The 25,209-nt window shown below is 31.1% G+C and overlaps 1 protein-coding gene across 1 annotated transcript; it reads left to right on the forward strand.

Annotated features, from left to right (window-relative positions):
* Positions 1-13,842: 13,842 nt before the first annotated feature.
* LOC132744883 (tudor domain-containing protein 5-like) lies at positions 13,843-23,847 on the forward strand (the record flags this gene model as incomplete). Its single annotated transcript, XM_060733678.1, is given in 6 exon segments — positions 13,843-14,051; positions 15,896-15,993; positions 16,836-17,010; positions 19,392-19,533; positions 21,460-21,581; positions 23,790-23,847. Coding segments are annotated over 6 exon segments (600 nt in total), but the record flags the coding sequence as incomplete, so codon positions are not given.
* Between the last annotated feature and the right edge of the window lie 1,362 nt (positions 23,848-25,209).

Raw genomic sequence — 25,209 nt, forward strand, 5'->3', positions numbered from 1 at the left:
TCAAGGTTATTTTATTTTATGTTAGGTTGAAAAACTGACAAAAATCTTAGCTAAATGGGGAAGTCCTGAATAGCAAGTTTGGACATTTGTCCAATGATCTTGATAAAAGTTTATTATCCAGGTTTTTCCGAAGGAAAAAGCTGGTTATAAGATTTAGGTATGTCGGAGGGCAGGCGTAACTAATTTCTTCTGTGCGCAACTCATACATTTTGCATGTGATTTTGTCCAAACTGTCACAGAAGCTGTGTCATTAGTGCCCCGGCGAATATTTTTGGAGTATCTTGATTAAGTAATATTTAATCTTATCATAGACCTTTGTATTTTTTTCTTGTATGGCATAAAAAGTGAACAATTTTTTCAATTTCGCAACTCCTATTTTTTTCGCAACTCTTACATTTTTCAAGGGATTTTGACTAAACTGTTACAAAAGCTTTGTCACCAAGTGCCCTTGCCATTTTTTGATTATATTTGACCTAACTATAGTCCTTTGTTTTTCCCCATATATGATTTGTATAGTGTAATATGCTTTAAATTACAACAACAACATTTATCAAAATTTTATACAGTTATTGAACAGAAACCATCTAGTTTGATGCACGCCTACCAGATCATCTGCCTGTTTTTGTGTTCGTAGCGTCAAGGTCAAGGTCACTCAAAACTCTTTTTACTATAATTCTGTTTACTTGTCAATAACTAGAGTTGTAAATGAGACCTTTCAATCAAACTTTTTTTTTTTGAGGCCCCAACTGGGTAACCCCGTTTATTTACCCCGTAATAGGTATGAGAGGGTCGGGGTCATCCCTCTGATACCTTACATGATATCTACATAATATTTAAATCATCATCTATAATAATATTTTTTATATAATTACAATATACATTATATTCAAACATTCAATCAATTTTCATATAATATGTATAACAATTATGTATGATAATGTATTATGCAACAGCTTCAAACAAACAAAGAATATTGGTTTGGGGTAAATTAATTTAGTGTAGCCCATTAGTTTATTAAAGTTCTTACAATTTGCCATCCTTCATTTACATGTTTGGTCAAATTTGTATTTTTGTAAATATTCCACGCCAATTTAAGACTATTTCTAAAACCAGGTATTGTAGGTAACATGATTTTTCTCTTTGACAAATAAATATATCTTTTCAATTCTAAAAACAAAATATCATATTTAAAATCATTAACTTCAGAACCTAAAATAAATGATTTACAATTAAAATTATCATCAAAATTATCTATCTTGTCTTTCAGATATTGAAATAACGATTGAATTTTTGGACATTCCCAAAATAAATGCAACAGAGTTTCCTCTTGGCAATTGCAAAAAGTACACATTTTACTATTAACAATTTTCATTTTGAATAAAAGTGAGTTTGTTGCTAAAGTTCTATGAATTATTCTTGTCTGAAACCACTGAATATAGGAATCTTTGGTACATTTAAATACATAACTATATATTAAATTCCAATTTATATCAAAATTTGTAAAAAATGAGTTCCATTTTTCTTGACATGTTGGTACATCTTGATTTCTAACTAGAATTTCATAAACATATTTCTTTTTGATATTTTGTGTAATTAAAATAGGTTTAATATAACAACTCATAATAGGGTATTGAACATTAATAAAATCTTTACAAATAGAAATGTTAAGCTTTTGTGCATATTATAATATTGCTTTTTTCAAACTATGATATTGTAAAAAAATTACTTGTTTTTGTGTCACCTGCTCTAAGTAAGTTAAATCTACAAAATCGCCTTAGGGATTAATAATATCTTTAACAAATCTGATTCCTTTTTCATAAAAAATTTTAATATAAAAGTATCTATTTCCTGCTAACAAGTTATGATTGTAAAACAATGGCATTTGTAACACTTGTTCTAAACTGTCTATACAAAGTTTATCTGTAAAAATCATATAAGCTTTTAAAACATCTATCCAAAAAGCATTTTTAATTTTATCAATTGTCAATTTACAAAAAAAATTACCTGTGCTAAACACTTTATCAATATTGAATAAAGCCATCACTAGCTTATAACATTTACTGTTACTATTACTAACATATCTTTTAAACCATTTTATCTTTACAGAATGTATATAACTATCAATATCAATCATATTTAGACCACCTTCCTGATATGTTTTAATAACTACTGATTGCTTTATCTTTGCTTTACCTTCCCATATAAATTTATAAAATAAGTCATTAAGTGTTTTCAAAAATGCTGAATTAGGTGTTGGTAAACTTGTAAAGCAATGAGTGAATAAAGGATGGAGTAATGACTTAACAACAGTAATTTTTCCTATAGGTGTTAACATTCTTTTTTTCCAGTATCCTATACTATTTTTAACTTTCTGAAGTTTTTCATTAAAATTTAACTATCATTTTTTTCTAAATCAACATCAAATATCAAACCTAACAATTTAAACTGTGTATCACCCCATGTCAGTTTCCATTTTGTCTTAATAGATCTTGTACTGTATTTAAGAGAGCCTATCCAAATAACTTTAGTTTTATCAAAATTTACTTTCAATCCTGAAATTTCTGAAAACGTATTTAATAACTTTAAAACAGTATTAAGGGAATTTTCTGATCCATCTAGCAAAAGTGAAGTATCATCAGCAAATTGTGTAATTTTATATTCCTCCCCATCTATATTTATACCTTTCAATCAAACTTAAAGTATAGCAAGCTTTTGGTCAGTGTCACAGTTACTAAATATAGATTCCGGTCTATATCTGGAGTTAGTTGTTTGTAGTAATGTGCATCTAATTAGATAATATTAGCATTTCAGATCTGCAAAACTATGAAAGAAACAAATTAATGTTCATCTATTGATTACTAGTATACATGTATATGTAAAAAATCAAAAGGCCATAATTATTCCAACAAAAAACATTTTAATTGAACAATGTTCACAATAGCCCCATGGCACTTAATGACAAAGCTTCTGTAAAACATTAAGTTGAAATCCTAGTTTTGTCGCATTGCGATGTTTCTTGCTTATCATAAATGTTCATGTAAGTAAAATTGTACACTTCTAAGTGATTCGTTTAAAACTTTGAGTAGATTTAACATTTTTCATTAAAGAAACATGAAGTAAAAAAACATAATGACTCTCTTTTAAAGATAAAATTTCTGATGTTTTCATTAAATAATGTTTTCTTCAATATTCTTTTAGTATAAAAAGTAAATCAATTTCTTTATTTTCTTGTTACTTCATTATTATTCAGTAATTTAAAAACATACCAATGTTAAGTAGAAGTATATATTGTTATTAACAACTAAGATTAGAGTTAAAATGTAATTTTGTGATCACACTTTGAATTTTGTGTTCTGGAGGATGGTTTTTTCATGAAAGATAGAGAAGGGGAGGGTACACTTTTGCTCACCAAAACGTTATTTAGTTTGTTACGCGGTCTTTTTGACTGTGCTATAGAAGCAGAAGCCATATTTTTTTCATGTATAGTACAATAAGCCATTGATAAAGCTATAATAACCTATCTATTCGTATGTAATGAAATATTTGGTATATAAACATATAAATGAATATTGGCATCGTTCAACAATAGATATGTCCATATAATTAACAATGTTGACGATATTCAGCGAAATGTGTTCTCATAAAATACTTAGATACGTAACAGTGAACGAGTATATGTGTTTACTTTTATATATATTTTGTGGATATATGACATTGTGGATAATTACATTTCGTTTTAGAAAAAAAAAACTACACAATTTACATCATAATCATCTATATATATAACTGTTGTTATGCCAATTTGTGCTAGTTTTAAATTTGCGTCATGTTGAAAATAAATTGGTGATTTTAATTAGCAGCTTTGTTGTCTTTCTTTAAACGTCCAAATCAATCTGTCAGTGACAAAAACCAAAGGAGATAAAAACAACACAAATAAGTATATACATCATATCTCATATAATTTAAATTACACATTAAATTATCATTTAATTGCATGTGCATTTGTGTACAACGCGCAGCCAGGTCAGTAGGTCAGTTACTTATACATGCCCAAGATATACATGAACATGAATAAATTTATTTAAAACATAATGGATATCATTGAAATATCACAGATCATGGAAATAATAAAGACACTAAAAAAAGAAGAAAAAATGAACAAGAGTGGTACAAATGAAATTGACATTTGTGGTGATTTAGTTGAATTATATAAATTGTGTCAACGGCTTGATGAAAGAGCATTTAAAATGTTTTATGATTGTTTTGATTGTGGTGTGGATGGGTGCAGAGAATAAGAGATGTTTGTTTATTCAAGCAGTTGATTTTAAAGACTGTATGAAAGGATCAGTAGGCAAAGCAGGCGGAGTTTAATAATCAAGTTAAATTTGTACATCGATACGAAACAAAACGAAATAAAATCAAAACTATCGAGGGAGGCACCTATCATTGTGCCTAATGTAATGTTATCTTCCGAATCTGCCAGAGCCGAAAATCTTGCCAAAGCCAATTAAGAAATGGGTTATCAATTCAGCTTTTCTAAGGGTTAAATATGTTATTTTTCGATAAAGCGTTCCATATAATTGTCAAATCAAAAACATTAAGATGAAAAATTAAATTTGCCGATGTTAAAATACATTAACAATAAGAAGACCTTTTGATATCCCTATTCTACCGGTCCCACTGTTGCACAGTGATCACTCATCTACTCGAGCTGCTTTTAGCAACATTTGCAAAAAAGGTCTTGCCTTGTATACAGATTCTTGCAGGAAAAACAAATTTAAGAGTTCAAGGTTTAGTATAATGTGTGCGGTGTGTAGCAATCACAAATGTTTAGAGTGTATAGTCTTTTATGAGCTGACAGTCATTTTGATGTAAGGAATGTTAATGAATGTTAACTCAAATAATTACTTAAATTATACCATACCATGAGAATGTGTCATTCCAGGTAGCCATTTGCTTTTTTACATTTACAAAAACAGTAGGACACTTTAGATCAAAACAAATCTAGTCAATTCATGTATTGTTTATAATATGTTTATGTTCTTTTTATATTATTTTTGTGAGAGTAGGCTAGCAAATAACTTGTGATTTGACACTTCCAAAGGAACACAAGTACATGTCTACATACCCAAACAAATTGAACCTGACCCATATGAGTCAGTTCAATGATGGCCAAACTAAAGCCAAGGTGATAACACAGCACCATTATTACACCACAATATGGACATACTCAGGCCAAATGCCCTCGTATAAATAAAAATAGTCTTATGAGTAAATCTCAAGTTATCTGTGATGTATGATATAGGAGGGAGTCAGACAAGCAATCACAAAATGTACGTTGTTCTGTTCTATATCATTTACTGAATCTTACACTTTTACTTTTTAATGTTATTTGTTGCAATGTATATTAAATCGTTTTACTTGGAAAATAAAGGTAAATCGCCTACAAAATTGCTCTAACAAATTATACAATTTTACTATAAAGTTCTACAAATCGGTAAACTGGTTTCCTAGCAGTTTCCAGCCCCCAGCAGTCTTCCGGCCCTTTATCGCTTTCGTCCTGTACAGTTTATTTTTTACAAGAAGGGCATTTCTATTACTTTATCAAATCATGGAGACTTTTGTTTACTATGCAACAATTAAAACAGTACAGCGATTTATATGTTTTGAAGTTTTGCCTGATGTTTAAAGTAACGTTAGAATTTTAAAACTAAGCAATACCTAGGGAATTCTAGTTTGAATGCCCATCCCACTAACTGAAACCCCATTTCAGGCAAATCAATACTTTTAACAATATATTTGCTGCAGACCTTAGAAGTTTAATTTCTTTGATAAAATCATTCTTACATTTCTTACTAGAACTGAATGATATAAAAATAACAATGGCCGAAAAACTGCTAGGAAATTTTGAATAAAAGTGAGAAAATGTGCTACATTCAGGTCAATTTTCCAATTAAAATGTAAAGTAAAAGAGTAACATTAAAAACATGGTTTTGCTGGACAGGTACCTTACTTTGTTCTCTCAAAGTTTTGTACTCGTCTGTAGACAGATGTTTATTTTATTTGTAAAAAGTGCGATTTGGGGCCGGAAATCGCTAAGAAATATCTTTCCTATTAACTCAAAGTCACATATAAAAAGTTGTCTAGCAGGACAGAAACGGTTTACTACCATTAAAAGTCATGGTATGTATATATAATTGTTTCTAATTAACATTTTCATCCTTTGAATAATAATAAAATTGTTTCACTTAACGATCCCTGCTCCCGACATCGATCTTTTTTTCATCAGCGTACGTGCATGCTAGTACCTAAGATTAAGAAAATAGCATTCGCTCGTACACTCGCTTACAGTCTTTTTCAGCTTCACAAGTTGTTGAGTTTGGAAAATCGATTAAGTTATGATGGGGAAATAAGTTGAAACATTATATCGGGTGAACTCGACGTACACCTTTTAACTTTTGTTTTTAATGTTTTAAGGGGCTAATTCCTGAACACGCTGTACAATAGTGAGTCCGCTCTCTATTTCAAATTCGTAAAGCGGTATGATTAATGAATTTAAAAAAGATCCCTAATTGACCACCCGCTGTAAAATACAGATTAAGATGGGAAAAAGGCGTTTTTCATGTCAATTGTTATCATTTATTAAGCAAGCGCGCAAAAACAATTTATAAGTATACACATATTTACGCAACCGGATGATAATTTGATTAAATTTAACTTACGCACCGTACTTCTTTGCCTTTTGCAATATTTATAAACGTATTCGTAATAAAGTGAATGACAAACTAAAACGAAATACAGGCAAGATAACGTTTGGACTATTTTTTCTATTCTTAGTAACAATGACATTGACCCCAGGAGTATAAAAGTAATCTCAACCATGGTCTTCAAATAAGCTTGCTATATTCAAATTTGAACATTGTCTCATGTCTTACTCTGTCTATATTTAAATATATAAGTGTTTGTTAAAAAATACTAGCATATAAAGAAGTATGAACATTATTAAATATAACAATTAAAACAAATTAGTGCAAAGGTTATTTTCATCTCATTGGAATGTTTTTGTTGTATATTTATAAAAAATGCAATCACAAACGAGGTTATAACCGCCGTATGAACACATCTGTGGATGTCTCTAAATTCAAAATTTCACAATTTTTTTGTGTTTAAATGTTGAATTCTGCTTAAGCCGGTGCTAGGGGGCTTGGACGGTAACATGCACTTTCCAGTACCGTCCATGAACAGGCTCAATCAAACCGAGCCTGCAACATTTTACAATTTTGCCGTGTTGGGCTTTCTTTAGGGATTCTGTTTTTCTCTATTTCATATGAACTTGCTATGTACCAAGTTTGATTTCAATAACTCATTCCTAACTCTTGTTATTGTTAGGAAATTATTTTGAGTAACAGTGACATTGACCCAAGGGGTCAAAAAGGAATCCCAATCGGGGTTTCAACAGAAAGGTTCCATATACCAAGTTTGATTACAATAGATCATTCCAAACTCTTGTTATCTTCCGGAAACAAGTTTGATTACATTTGCTCATTCCAAACTCTTGTTATCCTGCGGAAAACACAAGGTTACCGACTGACAAGGTGAATCCTGTATACCCCCTAAACTTCATGTGAGGGGATAGAAATAGATAAAAGCAGCAACAAAAAGATATCAAGAAAAAAAATCGGATTATCGAGATGCTCATTTGGTGTGATCTGATGATTCTATAAATGTTTGTCTCATATTATCTGTGGCGTTTTGGATGTTATCCCCCATCCCTTTTATTATGATCCCTAAAGGAGAGCATATAGAAGCAGTCTTGTCCGACCTTCCGTCTTTTTTGTCCGGAGCATAACTTGTACATAATTTGTTAAAACTGCAACCAGTGGTAGAGGGCATAGAGGAGGAGTGTAGTGCCAAAGAATCATAACTTTTTTGCCACTTTTTTGAATTATATTCCTTTTAGAAAAATCTTGTCCTGAGCATAACCTGAAACCCACATGTTTCACTTTGAACTTTGTCCGAGACATAGTTCTGAAACCATAAGAGGTATCAAGAAGAAAATGTGTAGGTTACTAGATCTCATTAAATAAAAGTGCAGTGAAAAAGCTTGCCTAATTTTGGAGTTATTGTCCTTTGTTAATTTTTACACTTTGAACTTTGTCCGGGACATAACTTTAATACTTAAAGAGATATCAACATGAAAATTTGTAATAAGATAGATCTCATTGAGTAAAAGTGCAATGCAAAGAACCGTAACTCTGCCTTGCCTAATTTTGGAATTATTGCTCTTTGAACTTTGTCCGGGACATAACATTGAAACTACAAGAGGTGTATTTTTCTGTGTCCAAAATCTATTCGGGTAGCATCACCCGGTTAAAACCGGCTCTTGTATTGTATAAATAATTAATACATAATTAAAATATATATATATATATATATATATATATATATATATATATATATATATATATGTAAAGAAAGACCAAAACGGCAAAAATTGAAACTGTTGCAAGCTCGGTTTAATTGGGCCTGTTCATGGTCGGTATTGTCAAGTGCAAAACTACCGTTTATGCCCCATAGCACCGGCTTAAGCAGAATTCCACATTTAAACATGGCAAAATTTTGAATTTAGAGACATTCGCAGATGTGTTCATCGTGGAACTTACAATGTGACACATTTGTGCCATTCCATGAAAAGCTGCGTACGGCCCCCAAGTAATAGAAACTATGTGCCCTAAACGAGAAAACAATGGGCGGAACTAAACAAAATGGAATTTTGAAAGGGGATCAGAAGTTATGAAGCCTGCATATCACAGATAAGACGTCAAAAGGCAAAGTTAAAAAGCAGGCAACATATCCTAAGGGTGATTCAACATTATTCAAGTGAGGAATATTCGAACCACCCAAATCGAAAAAAAAGCCAAATAGTTGAAACTAAAAATACCACAAACACAACAATAATGTGTGTTAAACGACCTCTAAGGATCGAAAATATAACATCCCTGTTCGGGGGACTTTTTACAGCCTCTACAGGCACAAACACGCTGATGTGGCGATAAAATAGAATAAACCTGAACATACTTGATTCTCTTTACGTGAAAAAGTTGGTGCTAAGAATAAATGTGCTTTAAAAAGAATCGGCACGAAGTTAGCTGGAGGCCCGCAGTACATCACTTAACTTATCTACTAAGCAACCCAAATTAGTTCAAATTTGATTTCACTTAACAGATGAGTCCAAATATTTCAATAAAATCAAACTTGAGAAAAATGTACCATGATGTTTTTGAAAAATTTCAAGTTTCAAGATTTAAGTAATATTTTACATGTTATGTGCGATTAATGACTGACTTTTCAGTATTTACAATCACATTTCTTCTGCGTTACTAACGCAGTAAGGGCAATTTATGCATATTCTGACCATTTTTTGGTTATTTACATGGTTTGAAAGTTCCATTGATAATGTGTAAAATGCTTCCTTTACTTCACAATATTACACATTCAAATACATTTTCAAAATTTTCATGCAAATAAGCATGAATCTGGAGGCGTGCTGCTTTAATGTAAATGTAAAAAGGTGATTTTTAAAGTGTATGATAACCGCATATGATTATATATAAGTGTTTGTTACAAAATAGCACTAGCATATAAACAAGAGCGGAAACTTTTAAATATCTTGACATTTCTATAGCAACTATAATAACAAATTAGTGTATACACACATTTTCGTAAGCATCTTGTCATCATGTTGAACTTGAGTCGTTTTTGCAATAAATATATACAAAATATATTTGACTGTCCGGAATTCGTAGAATATTTTATGTTTTATATAACTCTAGGACAATGCTTGACACCAGTTACCGGTAAGTGATAAAGTACAAGTACATGTATCTTTTTTCCAATAAAATCTTTATTTCTCACTACCAAAGAACGGGTCTCTGGAAGTGTTAATATGTAACTAACATAAAGGCAAAAGAGGAGTTACAATACATGTACAATTGTTTCTTGACACAGGTGTGAATGTTACTGATTAATCAATAAATGTTCGTGTCAAAAAAGATTCTTTTATAAAGGTAGTCCATTTTTGTTGCATGTTTATTCCTTTATTACGTGAAATAATTTTGCTGATGGTCTGTCCATAAATTTTTCTGCCATCTTTTGTCCAAATTTTGGCAAATAGGAACAACAAAAAAATGTAGTAAAAGAAATAACAGTATTTCAAACAGATAATCATGTTAATGTTTTCCTGTAGTGAGATGTTACCAAGAAATGTGAAGCTTCTCTTATTCTAACTAGTTAGGGTATGGGGCCCATTTAGTTTTGAAGCAAATCAGAGGTGTCATTTTGCAACGTGCTGAAATCTGACACTTTTACCAAGGAGTCACAAGTCAATAAGAATTATCTGTCTCTGCGACATCTTCTTAGTTACATAATACTTAAAATAACCATTTATTTTAACCAAATGAATCGTTCCACAGTATGGTTGATTCTGTTTTCAATCGTAGAGAATGTCATTAGAAATGGTTTCCTTCAGAAATACTTGATGTCTTTACTATTAAATATGCCCACCCAATTCAAAATGGTTGCAATGTAATTACGCTTATAATGGGTAGTTGTTTGCATAGATATTGCAGTAGATATGTTGACTTGTTTTCATGCCATTATAAAGGAAAGAATGACATCCCTTTTCCAATGTGATATTCTTTTGAAGCAGACCTAAGCTGAATGTAACTGTAAAAGTGTATAAAAACAGAATAGATGGGACAGTCATTGCAAACAAGAATCGTTTATACCAAACGGTTATTTGAGTTTGTAGTTTATGAAACCAGATAAATCTAAGATGGGCCCAAAGATGACATCAAAAATTAAAAACTCCAAGAAAGGTTTGTCAATTACAATTGAATTGCCAATTTTTAATTCTTACAAGTGTCAGAAACACTCTTATCTACTGAAAAGAAAATATTTTCTTAACTTATTCGAAATATTGATTTTACTTGGTTTCTGGATTTAGCCAAGGTTCAAATTTAAGATTATATGTGACAAAAAGTACGAGTTCAAAAACTAATAACTGGCCTGATTATATAATCTTCAATTGATAGAAATGTTCTGGGATTATTCTTAACATGCACAGAGTGAGACGCAGGTACGTATTCATGTTTGAACTTGTTTTTAGCTAGATTATGGTCCAATCGAATTTAGTGTCATAGTTTAACAATTTACATATCTCTCTCTACGTCAGACAACATAGTAAAAACGTGTTCTCTTATTTGTCCTTGTAGAGCCTCTATGCAATTAGAAACTAGGGAAATCTGATTAAAATCAGGACAATTATTATTTTGACAGTCACCAAAACAAGGTCACCTCCTCGTGATCTTTCAATCAACCGATCAGCAACCAGCTTTCGTTTTCCTCAGATCGGATCAGTATCTATTTTTTAACCCTTGGAAAACCAAAACATGTGAACATGATTGAACGAAAATGCCGACACCCATGCTTTTTGGATAAATAACCTAAAGTCGATTAGATAAATATTACTAATAGATCTATACTATCGTGAAACGTAGTACAATAAATGAAGAATAAAAAACTATTTGTTTTGGGCAATTTCCTTGACCTGAGCCGCGCTTTTCGCTACAAACCCATGCTTTTTGGATAAATAACCTAAAGTCGATTAGATAAATATTACTAATAGATCTATACTATCGTTAAACGTAGTACAATAAATGAAGAATAAAAAACTATTTGTTTTGGGCAATTTCCTTGACCTGAGCCGCGCTTTTTGCTACAAACCCATGGAAGTCACACGAGCATGAAGGTTGTTGCGCTTGTGATGTTCGTACAGAAAGCCAACAAACTTGAATGCAACAGCTTAAGATAGAATGTGATGAGGTTTCCTAACATCAGCAAGATCTGCAAATTCATCAACAACCTTATACGTAACATGAAAAAAGGCCTTTAATGTTCGAATACTATGTATCAAAACCTGTTAGACAATACACAGAAAGCATGCACTAAACTCTGTTTACTGGAATGTATCTCTCGTAAGTGATCTGTACATACTTTACCACAAGGTTTGAAGTAAATAGTGTCTATATTCGGCTGCCAGAAATGGTTTTATAGAAGCACAAATATATCAGTATCAGGACTAAAAACATCGGTTAATTTTACACCTAGTAAAGCAGCATAAGCTTCGTGTAGAATAAACCTGCTGTAAGCTTGCTCATGACAGATCATTAGAGATAGTATATTCCACAGACGTATTACCTAAATCTCTAGATGAATACAGATAGTAGTGCTGACATCAAGTTTCATTAAGATACCTAGTAAGAAATGTCAGTGCACTTTTACTTTTTGTACTAGATACCAGTCTCTTCAAGCTACCAAATACATGTACCATATTGATGAAACTGGGATATTTCATAAAATTTAGTCGGGATATTTTCATTAAGATACATGATAAAAACATAAGGTATATAAGCAATTAACATTTGTAAATACGGCAATACATACTTAGCAAGTTATTTACAGAGAACAATCACATTAGTTATTCAGAAGGGTGGACCAACGTAAAATGTGTTAAACCTGACAGACAGACAACAAACAAATAACATTTATATGGCATTAAACAGATATATGTAGAATACAAAACAAAAATTGCAGATCAGCCTTTACCACTCTGTGGCTGCTATAACGATACCACAAGCTTTCTGTTGCAGCATGGTAGCACGTGCTCTGCTCTGACAACGTCATAATAAAGTCAAATTTCAGCATGGATTGAATATATTCCACAGATTTGGCGTAACCATCAGCGGCCAGGTCTTCCGATACTGTAAATACATGAACAGTTCTAAAACAAAATGTATTTTTATCGAATAATGTTTAAGAATAAGTTAATGTGTGTACTAACTGGTAAATAATGAAACGCTTGCTCTTTTTGAATTGATATACTGTCCTACAACCACTTGCCTACTAAGATCAGTGCCACTGACGCACCATTTATGTTTGTAACAATATTAAGCCGCTTTTAACATTTTAACACTTGTGGGGCGTCCACATGTCCCATTCGTAAATTTAGTTTGCATGAATTAAAAACAAAACCCGTGTATTGCATGTCTCAAAACCATAAGTACTGAAACATGAAGGTAAATGTTTTGATTCATGTGAAAATTGAATAAAAATACTTATTTTGATTGGCACGTATGAAAAATTCGATTTACAATTGACAAGGCCCTCGGAAAGTTGGGTCAAAGTCTTAACCCCGAGTGACAGTGCCATTATACAGGCTGAGTGTGAAATGGTTTTAGTTCATTTTACTAGAAAGTTTTTTGTTTTTTTTTATTATTGTTTTTTTAATATGATTTCTTTTTACCTTTATAAATATTATAAATATTTTGTATAGTTTATGATATATAAAGCTCCACAGATGGTATTGTATAAGAAATAGAGAACAGTAGAACAAACATGCCTCATAGGCATTATAATTATACCTCAATTAAAATTTAATGTGTTTCTTCTTTATTCATAAAAGTGTTAATAATGATGTTTCCAAAACATAGTTCAAGAACGTCTGGGCGCTATAATTTAACTGCTTGGAAGATTATGATTTTTTTCCTCGTAGAACTTTAACCATTATTATATGCTCAAGTAAAGTTTGGTATGCTTTAAGAAAATTTATGTAAGAAAATGTATTCAGTACCTCGGTCATAATATTACACCTTAAATAAATCTGCTTATGTAACTTACCGATTTAATATATATAGTGGTGTCCAACCAAAGGACTCTTATTGCTCGATTAACTTATTGAACAATTTGTAAACAGCCCAAAAAATAAGTAAAGTAGATCCCCTAGACGCCGAGGGTATCCGAATATAAAAAATGGAACTAAAGTTTTGATTTTCAGAAAATTGCATGTTTCTAAAATAAAACCAATGTTCTTTCCATTTTAAATTTACACATTATAAAAAACAGGATGTCAATACATTACTCCTAAAAGAAGGCTATGCAATAGACAGATACCTCAAGCGTCTTTACTTGTGCATCGCGACTGGTGTGATGAAGTTAGCAGATGTTTTACTGTTTCATTTCATATTTTTTACAGTTAGAAGTTTATTAAATTGTCACTGCTTTAATGTCAATAAAGTTAAATATTTACAAGCCCTATTACTTGGAAATTGGAAAGAAGCCTTAAATTTTCATTTAGGAAAAAGTGAAATGATATTTAGATTTGTAAAATCAAATTATTTGAAATTGATTTAAATCTATCAGTACAGTAACAGGAATTGTAGTCCTATAAATATGACGTTTTGCTTCTGGGCAAAGCATCATCATATCGAAATTTCTCTAAAACACATAGCACGTTCGCCAGAAAATCAGGCGGAACAAACAAACAAGACAGCGTGTATTTACATTAATTTTGACCTATTTATGAACAAAACTAAAAAAAATTCCTTTTGACAAAATAATTAAACTGTCACATCCCAAAAATCATGATTAAATCTCATGTATAATATAATTAAATTCCTTATACAGCCAATAAACAAATGGCCGCATACATTGTGTGAAATCTGATTGGCTAATGCAAGCGTTTAACTGAATCAGAAGATTCTAACAGATTTTTTTTTACGAATTAATTGCCCATGCACCGTCAGCCTTTTCGAATATATTTTTCTGTTCAAAAATTTGGAATCAATCTGTAAAACGCCTTACTTAACCAGTATGGCCGATAGACAAAAATAGATTGATGTTTATATTTTATTTTAAATTGACAAGTACATTATTTAGAGAGTTTTGTTTAATGTTTGACTTTGAGCATGAAATTGAAAGAAAAGAAGATAAGCTTTTGAATAAAGCTTGAAAGGCAAGACATTATTTAGATTTTTTTTTATTATTTATGATGCTATGCGTTTATGAGCAATAACTTTTAGACGTCAGGCTTGACCGACATAAACTATAATAAGCCTGTAGCGTCTGATATATTGGACTACAGTAATTGGGGATTTCCAGTCAACTTATCCTGTGGTCAACTCCTCACCATGTTGGATCATTTTGTCCCGTGGTCAACTCATCCCATAACTCGTCCCCTATTTTTTATTATTAATATTTTAATTTAAAAAACAGAAGTGGCTAGCCGTACTGGATGGTACGGTTAGTCAAAAGTTCTAGCCATACTCTAGTCACATACTGCTAGCCAGGACATACTGTATTGTCTAGCCGTACAGCATTTTTCAATATTATATGAATGTTGAAAATGCATATATGTTATTTTTTTGTCTTTAAACAAGGATTTTAATCAAGTACCCTCATTCCTCCTCTGTATTCACTTTAAGATAATTATTTTCAGAAATATGACTATAAAATAGGAAAATAGTAATATTAAATGGTTCAGTCTGTAGTTTATGACATATATGAAAAGTAAAAGTTTTTTATTTAATATGATTTTATGAATGATATTTGCCTCTGATGTGATTAATGTTTACAATATTTTTCTTCCATTCTAATTCATTTGAATATGTCTTATGCATGCAGTGTAAGAAATTAGGATTTGAATCAACTAGGCTAGTCGGACTACCAGATTGGAATATTCACTAGCCCAAAACTAAGCACGAGTCATTTGTTCATAACAGTTGTTTATATTGCCTCTGAAAATACAGTAGCCTGGTCGGGCTTGTTACTGTGGAAAGTTGGTAGCCCGAGGAGAAAATTAGTAGTCTAGGGCTATAGGACTACTGCTAATTTCAAACACTATGCATGATCCCTACATTTTTATGTAAGAAAATTTTGTCATTTCAAATAGATTACCTACATTGTAGCTGTATAAAAGAAAATTGAGTACTTGAAATGTAGTTTTTTAACTTTATATATTTCATATAAATAATTGAAGCTGCATTTTGTTTTGTTTCAGAATGGAGAGTATAAAGAAGGATGTGTGTGAGTTTGTGTGGATAGGTAGAGTGTGTCAGGTTATAGATCCACATTACTTCTGGATGCAGCTGGGCACCAGTAAGACTATTATTATAAATCATTTTCACACTTCAAGACACTAGTTCAGTTGTTTTAAGGGATGTCTATTTTATTCCTAGATATTTTGCCCCAAAAATGCACCTTAATATGGAGATATAAGTACAACTGCTAAGTAGATAGTTACATTTAATAATGATCAATATGTTTTAATATCACAAAATATCAATATATTTGTTAGAATCATTATCAGTATTTATAGGATGGTATAAATATTAGTTTAATAAGTAATAAGATATAGACAAGAGAAGTTTTTTATCAAATGATAGAAACAGTATGTTAATAATTATTAGCTCAACTATTCAAAGAATAGGGAGAGCTATTGTATTCACCCCAGACTGAGGCAAATTGGCAAACACACTTTTGGTTTAAATTTTTGGCAAGTTGGAAAAATTTTACAAAACTACTTTAAAGAAGAAAAAGGGGTTAAACTACACACACTTGTTCTCTTTTTTGATTATTTTTTAACATGATGCTCCCAAAATTTGGGAATTCTGGTTTAAATTTTGAAAAAGTTAAATTTTAACTTTATTTGCTTTTAGTCAAGCACTGAAGCAGTCGGCTGCCTTTAATATAGTTTTTTGTTAGGTTTAAAAATTTTTTTATTTCATTTAAAAAAATCTTTTAATTAATCTTACTTAAATTTATTTTTTTGGGAAATTTTCTTTTTTGAAAAAAAGAAATTTAACATTTTCTTTTTTATAAGGGGGAAGTTTAAATTTTTCAGGTTTTAAACAAATAATAAAAAAATCACTTGCTTTCAAACAAAACATGGTACAAATGCAGTGAAATAATGCCAACATAAAGAATTTGTTCATTTTCAGGGGAAAATTTACTTCAGTTTGAGCAGCTACAAAAGGACATGCAAGCATTTGTATACCAGGGTTGGTCGTCGGCAACAAGTATAGATGATCTTGAACCTGGCACTGTTGTTTTAGTAAAATCTGACTCTGAAAAGGGCACATGCTTGAAAAGAGGACAAGTGGCTCGTGTGATGCAGTAAGAATTTGTAGTTATTTTAGACTTTAGTTTGGTGAAGACTTTAGTTTGGTGAAACCATGCACTATAGTGATTAGTTGGCATTAAATTCAAAGTCATGGTTTTGTGTGTAGGACATCATTTCATGATTATCCAATAAGTAAAGCAAGACTTAAAACTTAAGTCATAATCACGCATGAATGAATATCTTTGAATTTGGTGAGACATATAAATTAGGGCCGGGAATTATATTCGAATATTTGAAACACTACCGAATATTCGAACATTGAAAAATGAATACGAACATTCGAAAAAAAAAATTGATATTACTTTCAAATTCAATTAATATCGTAAAATGACGTAAATAAAACCATTGACCTTTATTTGACCAGGTGTTCACACGTTTGTATGACACGTGTCAACGATAATCGCCAATTAACTGTGAAAACTTTGGGGTCTAGTTGATCAAAAGGGCCCGTTTCACAGTTTGCAATTTACCTGTTTAACAGTTTAGATTTTTTTCCGATTTTAATTACCGTATCTTATTTATTGTTTTCTGTGCTATAATCTTTCCTATTAATCAATGTCTTAAATTTTGTGAAGAAGAATAAATCGGCATGTATTAATCGGCGGCTATGAAAGCATGGGAATTAAGTGTCTATATTCCGTCAGAATATATTTATTCCGTAGATATTACACTCCGTGTGATATTTACTGCATTATAGCTAAATTTATTTTAAGATTATTTGAAACCGTATCTAAAATTATAAATAAATATAAAAAATAATACAAGTTAAATATTTCAATATAATTATTTGTTATTGCGGCTAAGAGGCTACGATGATTCATATTACTGTCAATCAAGTCACGCTAGTTACCTCCCGTCAATAAGACAAATGGGATTAACTGAAAAAAGGCAATAAAATTATGAATTTATTTCAAATCGTAAACATATATGTCGAATTACAATATATGAAAATTTTTAAAAAATGACGTAGTAATGAAGGTATTTTAATCGTCGATTATTACAAGCATATTAAAGTAGAATAGTATTCGACGCACGTATAGGTCAAAGAGAAATATTGGAACAAATGTTGTAAAAACGAATATTCGAATATATTCGAATATGGAAAACGAATATCAACATCAAATTCCTTATTCGTTCCCAGCCCTAATATAAATAGATGAGAGATATATTTTATTTTAAAAATCTGTTTCAAGAGTGGCAGATTGTTTTGACCAGTTATTTGTTTCTACAGTTTATGTTAATAAGGTAAATCATTGAGGCATTCATTTTTTTAAAACACATTAATTTTATGGGTGGCAACGAGTTATCAGTGAACTGAGTACTCGATGGAATGTTCAAAGTATCGGTTAACAAAATTGATATTCGATTACTTGCAAAAAATATATAATTTCTATATTTTTTTGTGATTTAGAAAAAAAAGGAATTAGTGTATTCAATTAGTTCAGAGGTGTATATTTATCTTCCATAAAATTATTTAAATTTAAACATGCTTTCATTCGGCCTCTTATGATACAATTAATTGTTGCATTTTATTGTAAAATATAATGTTGTTGATTTAATTTTAATTAATTTTGTATTTAATTTGGGCTATTTCTAAAGTTACCTCCCTTGCAGTCCTATTTATAGTTACGTTTTTCCAATTTTATATCTGAGGTAAAACCCTTTTCCCCTTCTATATAAACCGTTCATTGTTTCTTTGAACTCCAAGGGAATAAAAACTTAGATATTTTGTGGTTGAGATTTTGTGACTAGAAAGAAGAGTTGAGGTCAAAGGTCAAGGTCACTTAGGCCTTAGCACTTAATAGTTTCTAAGATTCAAAAGAGAATTCATTTGCCTACAGGAACTGAGATTTGGTATTTAGATTTGTAGTTAATAATAGATGAAACCCCTAAATGATATTGCTGTCAGTCCAGAGGTCAGAGGGGGCCGAAAGGTCACTGTGGACCTTGACCACTAAGAGCTTGTCCAAGCAATAACTAGAAAACCACATTGATAGGGTTATAAAGGGTTGGATCAATTGACTTTAAAGATGTCCCAGAGATTTTTGTCAGTCGGTCAAAGGATAAAGTCATCACTAAAAACCCTGTTAATCAAATAATTAGAAAGTGCTTTGGCGTTACAGAACAGTCTTGACCTAAGCTAAGTGTCTGACGTAGGATTAATCAGTTGGACATAGAACTTGTATTTTTGGAAAAATTTTGCAAAAACAATCTATTCTTTTTTGTTAACATTTTGATCAATTCATTGTGATTTTCATTTGCAAGTACAGTTTTTCACATTAGGTTTGTAGCATTTATAACAAATTACTATTCTTTTTAATGACTTAGGGCTAATGACCGCTTAAGTTAATTATAATTCTGATTTCTGTTTTAGGGGTGATTCTGTTGATGTGTTCTATGTAGATTATGGAAACACAGAACTGAAGGCAATTGACAAGATCTGTATCAATGTGCCAGCAAAATTTAAGTTGTGTCCACCGCAGGCTGTTAGATGTAGTTTAGCTGGAGTAAAACCTGTGAGTTGATAATCTGTGATGATCACATTGTTTTGTTTGATCTGTTGTTACATGAGGTTTAAAATCATTTAAAGAGACAGTGATATCTATTCCTTAATAGTAATTTAACTTTTTAAACTACAAGTTCAGTCTTCGACTTAACCCACTCGACCGACGACCGAGTCGAGTAAATTTGCGGGTGGTCGAGTGAAAATTCCAAGCTGGTAGCCCGTCTGGTCGAGGGCTTTTTTCATATCCAAATTAAGAAAATGTTCGAAATATGCAGAGCTCCAGATAGCAATGTTTTGGCTTTATGAAAATACAATATATTTCTGCTGAATTGGATGGAAAACTAAAAGTACTATTGTCAACACTGCTGTAAGTTGAAAACGAAAGTAGCAGGAAGTGACATCGAGTAAAAAGGGAAGGTAACTCTTGGGAGTTTCTGAAATGAAATTATTGATAAAGTTAAATTTGGTGTAATCATCGTAGGACTTAACCTAATATTCAATTTGTTTAGACATATATTATAATGTTTTTGCTACAAAATAAAGAAAAATGTTGTACTTGCCACTTTAGTTATTGGAAAACATATTTCTCTCTTGCCATCTGCAGTTTTGTACTCAATATTTTCGTACCAAGTTTACAGTTACGGACAATTTCCTCAAAGACTAATTCTTTGTGTATAAAAGTTTTAATTTTATTATATTTATTTTTCATTAATTCTAATTTCAATTTATAAATAATCAAACCAAAGAACGGCACTAAAATGTAGTCTGTAGAAATAGAGTATGAATAAAGCCTCATGCTGACCATGTAGCTGATTGTAAAAGAATGTGACACATTCAAACAACAACATGTCACCAACAAAAAATGAGTCTTGTCATTAATTTGCTGTGTAACCTAAACAAACCCTAGTCTAGGGAAGCCTGCCTTAACTGAGCAAATTTTGTATTATTTCACATTGAATCAATATTTTATTATATAAGTCAGTCTGATTTATGTAAAGAAAGGAACTTTTTAGAAGGCAATGAAATTTGATAACAAAACAATGCAAATTCTTTTTATAAATTTTACCCCAGAATTTTTCATTTTACTCTAGATTTTGATGGGTAAACCACCTTGGCCCTAAAAATTATTTGCAGCTTTATTGAACTTAAAACGCTTATGAAAATATGATTGATTGTTAGACATTTATTAGGCGTCATCTCATGCTTCACAATATGTCTTTTTCTTGTATTTTGAAGGCACTAAGCCAAAAAGGAACACACCAAAAAAAAAAAAATAAAAGTAATACTAAAAGGAATATAAATATGTTGTCAATGCATGTATCAGCCGACATGGTTACAGTAAACGAGGAGAAGAGTATTTTCAGTTTTTAAACAATTTTTTTCAGTGTCTGTGGACAATGCCACAGAAATATCAAAATATCTTCTTTTCATATGTAGTTTAAACTCTTCTTATTTAAATAATGAAAGGAAGAAAAGTTGATTAGTTGATATTTTAATAATGTTAAATGGTATATAAAACATATAGAAAGTGTTATTTTGTACAAAATGTATGCAAAAAATACCATTTTGGTACGGGCTAGTTAAAATGTGTTCGGGCTAGTGAAATTTGTAAGCTGCTAGCCCAACTGGGCTAGTGCTGATAAAAAATTAAGGCGAAGACTGCAAGTTGTTCATAGCTATTGTTTGAATAGTTTGTCTTTCCATTAGTTTGGCAACTCTTGTTTTATAACACCTTGCACTTCATAGCAATATTGTGACATTTAAATAAACAGTTTTGTTACTTTTATAAATTTTGTTATGTAATAAACTGTACAGTCAAATACAATGACTAGTAATTTGAAAAACTTGAAAGGCTAAAAAATAGAATTATTTTAGCCAGCAATGTAATGTTTAGGTTTTATGAAGTTCATTTGTTATATACATGTATGTATTTCAGCTTGTAAAAAGTTGGACAAGTAGAGGTATTAAAACATTTCAACAGTTTACTGGCAACAAGCTGCTGAATGTTCTGGTGCTATATGGAGAGCCAGGCTATTATGAAGTAGCCTTGTATCCAAGGTATTAAAATAATGCATGTTTGTAACATCCGTTTTCATTAGATAATTGTGACTTTTAATACACTGTAGCCTCAATATATCGCTCTCCGTTATAACGCTAATCTCAGTATAGCGCTCATAGACCTTGGCTCCAAAAAAAAAATTAGGTAGATCTAGATTGATAGCCCGCTATAACGCTTGTTCAATTTGACAGTCAAGGACAATAAACAATTGTAATTAGGACATTTATGAGCGGCAAAGGTGTGAAAAACATGCCCAGGTTAGCGTTTATCCGCTCTTTTGTTATTTTACCTGTCCATCAGTCAGGCATCAAATTGTTTCCAAAATCTCAAATTCATATCATAACTGTAACATGGGCAACCGGTGGTGAGTATAAATAAACTAAAATTCACACACATATCTGTGACATGTAAACCTCGGTGATTTAAATTACCCACACAAGCCCAAAATCAATTTAAAATCCTGCACTGTAAATAGAATGGCCTAGACAGGAAATAAATGACGTTTGATTAACTAGGGGACACAACTAAAGCTAGACTGTAAATTACAGTGTAATGGCTAACTGTTTACACTACATTCATGATTTATGTTTTTCTTTCGAAAGTTTTTTGTTTCTTTTAAATATAATTAGTATTATTTGTGAATATAATATATGTTTACATCATGGAATTGTTTTAGAAAAAGATAATGTTGATATTCGTTGAACAGTAAGTAAAAATCGTCGGCGTTATATATTTAGGCGGTGGGTGGGGTAATGTGGTAATTTCGCAATGAGAGTTCTAATGAGAGCCTTGTTAGAACACGTTGTTGAGACATTGGACCCCAACATGAGTGCTATAATGAGGCTGTAGTGTATATAGTGCCATATACACAGCTCCTGTCAATTTATGAAGAAGTTTCATCTTTGCTTTAAAGTTTGCTGTTTTATAAATTCTTTATAAAGATCCATGACATATAAATGTTTGTTTGAAATATAACCCTCAGTCACCTAGCAGCTCAGGTTATACATGTATATTCAAGCAATTGTTTATATAGGACCATATAAGTGCAAAAACTAATAGTAATACTATAATTTTTATTGAAAACTGAGATTACAGGAGAAATGTGTGAAAATTATTATTTTCTTGTGAGAGATAAAAATGTGATTTTGGTGCTGCTTGTTTGTGTTTGACTGCCTATTTTAACACAAAATTGGTCATATCTCAATAGTAAGTACATCAAACAATATTTCCTGGATAACTAACCAGTAATTACCAATTACCAGCTCCTTATTCCACTTAATTTCTGAGTCTAGCATGTGAGACAAAAATACATTTGTTATTGAAATTTGTTGAAATTTAAATGGACTTTATTAGATTCAAGATGGTGCAAATCCATGATAGAAGTTAAGCAGTTTAAATGATTAATTATTGATGCCATGTCTCTGACAGATGGACATATGTATTTCTGAATCTAGGGTGTGAGACAAATGACTATTGACTCAATGTGAGAGATCAATTTCAAGATGGTAGTTAGTCGAAATATTAAGGAAAAAAATATTTAGCTGAAATTTATCTACATTTATGTGATAAGATAAAAAATGGTTCAAGGATTCATTAAAAAAAATATTATCAAAGCAAACTACCTAAATTTTAATGACAGGGATATAATGCCCACCTCAAGTCTGTTTGTCACTCAAATGGACAGTTTTAGAATAAAAAGTTAAAACAGAATTTTACACTCCACTCCGTATTGTTTGTTAGATAAATGAGAAAAAATCAGATTACCTACACATGTATAATATAAAATTGTAAAACATAAAAATCTCCAGCTCAGAGGGTATAAATCTATATCTTATGAAGTATTTTTATGAAATCTATCAACAGTAAATTTATATTGGTGTCATTATTATATGGTTGTTTCCCGAAAAAGTTGTAACATAGAATGTCTCTGTAATTTAACAAACATGAAAATTGTACGTATACAGAATAAAATGTTCTGAAACAAAATATTTGCTATTTTAAGTAGGGCTTTATCCGTTTAGCAATGGTTTTGTGCATGCGCAATTCACTTTTAAGGCAATTATCTAACATGATTATATCATACAAGCATTTTTAAAATTCAAACAATTATTTTTGAAGCAGGTATATAGCTTTATACACTTTAACAAATTTCGTTGCATAGAAGAGTTAAATAAAAAATTATAGTGAATAAAAATGTGTTGTTATAGTCATGAAGATAATGGTAGGTCAGTGGGACACAGTCTAGTAACAGAGGAAGTAGCCATGGTGAGTAGATAGAAATATATTTCAATTTTGAATGTGTCATATTATACAAAGAACATCAGAACACAAGGCTATCTGATTTGTATTAGGGGATATAGCTTTCAAGTATAAATCTGATTGCCTTGTGTTTTGATTTTCTTATTTGTATCGTATGCAAGAATTAAAACATTTTCGCTGTTGTAAGAATATTAAGCCCAAGAAAAAGTAACCAATGTAACAGTATCTGAATACAATTTTTCTTTTGTTATCCCCTTTCCATGTGTTGCAATAAGTAATCCCCAGTAAATGTAATCATGCTCTATTTTTATCTCTGATAGACAGTGCGGTAATTGGAGTATGGGTAACATATACCTGCACTTCATTTTACGCACTGTGTACTTCAAAGTATACAATTAAACTCTGATACATTTTAGATAGAAAGCTCGCCAAACTATGAAACATTAATAAATATATTTAATATTGCATGTTTATATGATTTTAGAATTACAGTTTATCACTCTAGTTTTAATTCTTCTTTGTGATTAAATCAGGATGACAGATTTTAAAGTCTCATCAAAGAGTTTTTATATTTCGATATTTCCAATATTACATGTGTATTAGCAAAAGACAGTTGAAGTTTATGTTCTTATAGGGTGTTTAGTAAAATGTCTTATGGTCTTTTGGCCCTTGCTATTACGTATGAAGTGTTATTTTGTATTTGTGCATGACAGAGTACTAACTAATCAAGTGAAATGTGACAGAAAGGTTTAATATGCCAGATATATCATTAAAGTTTGTGGACAACCAAACATCTTCAAGTTATATTGATGCAATGGCTGTAGAAATTTTAGTGTGATAATAAATAATGTGTATTGACTCAAAGTGGAGTGTCACAATGTCACTTTCACACATAGTCACTCTATACCAGTTACCAAGGCAACATAAGATGTCACCAACAGAACACTTTGAAAACATGCCATTAAGTTGATACATTTTTAGCTCACCTGAGCTCTTTGTTCTCGGAGATGAGCTTTCATGATGGCAGTTTGTCAGGCATTGTCCACAATTACTTTAAACAACATCTCCTAATTCACTTGATGGATTGGAAGCTTACTTCACAGGAATGATACTTAGGTGGTCCTCTACAAAACTTATATAAAAAATGATACTTAGGTGGTCCTCTACGAAAGTTATATAAAAAATGATACTTAGGTGGTCCTCTACGAAAGTTATATAAAAATGATACTTAGGTGGTCCTCTACAAAACTTATATAAAAAATGATACTTAGGTGGTCCTCTACGAAAGTTATATAAAAATGATACTTAGGGGTCCTCTACAAAAGTTATATAAAAATGATACTTAGGTGGTCCTCTACAAAAGTTATA

The sequence above is a fragment of the Ruditapes philippinarum genome, unplaced genomic scaffold (assembly GCF_026571515.1).
Source record: "Ruditapes philippinarum isolate M1 unplaced genomic scaffold, ASM2657151v2 ctg7561_1_1_1_1, whole genome shotgun sequence".
Lineage (NCBI taxonomy): Eukaryota > Metazoa > Mollusca > Bivalvia > Venerida > Veneridae > Ruditapes > Ruditapes philippinarum.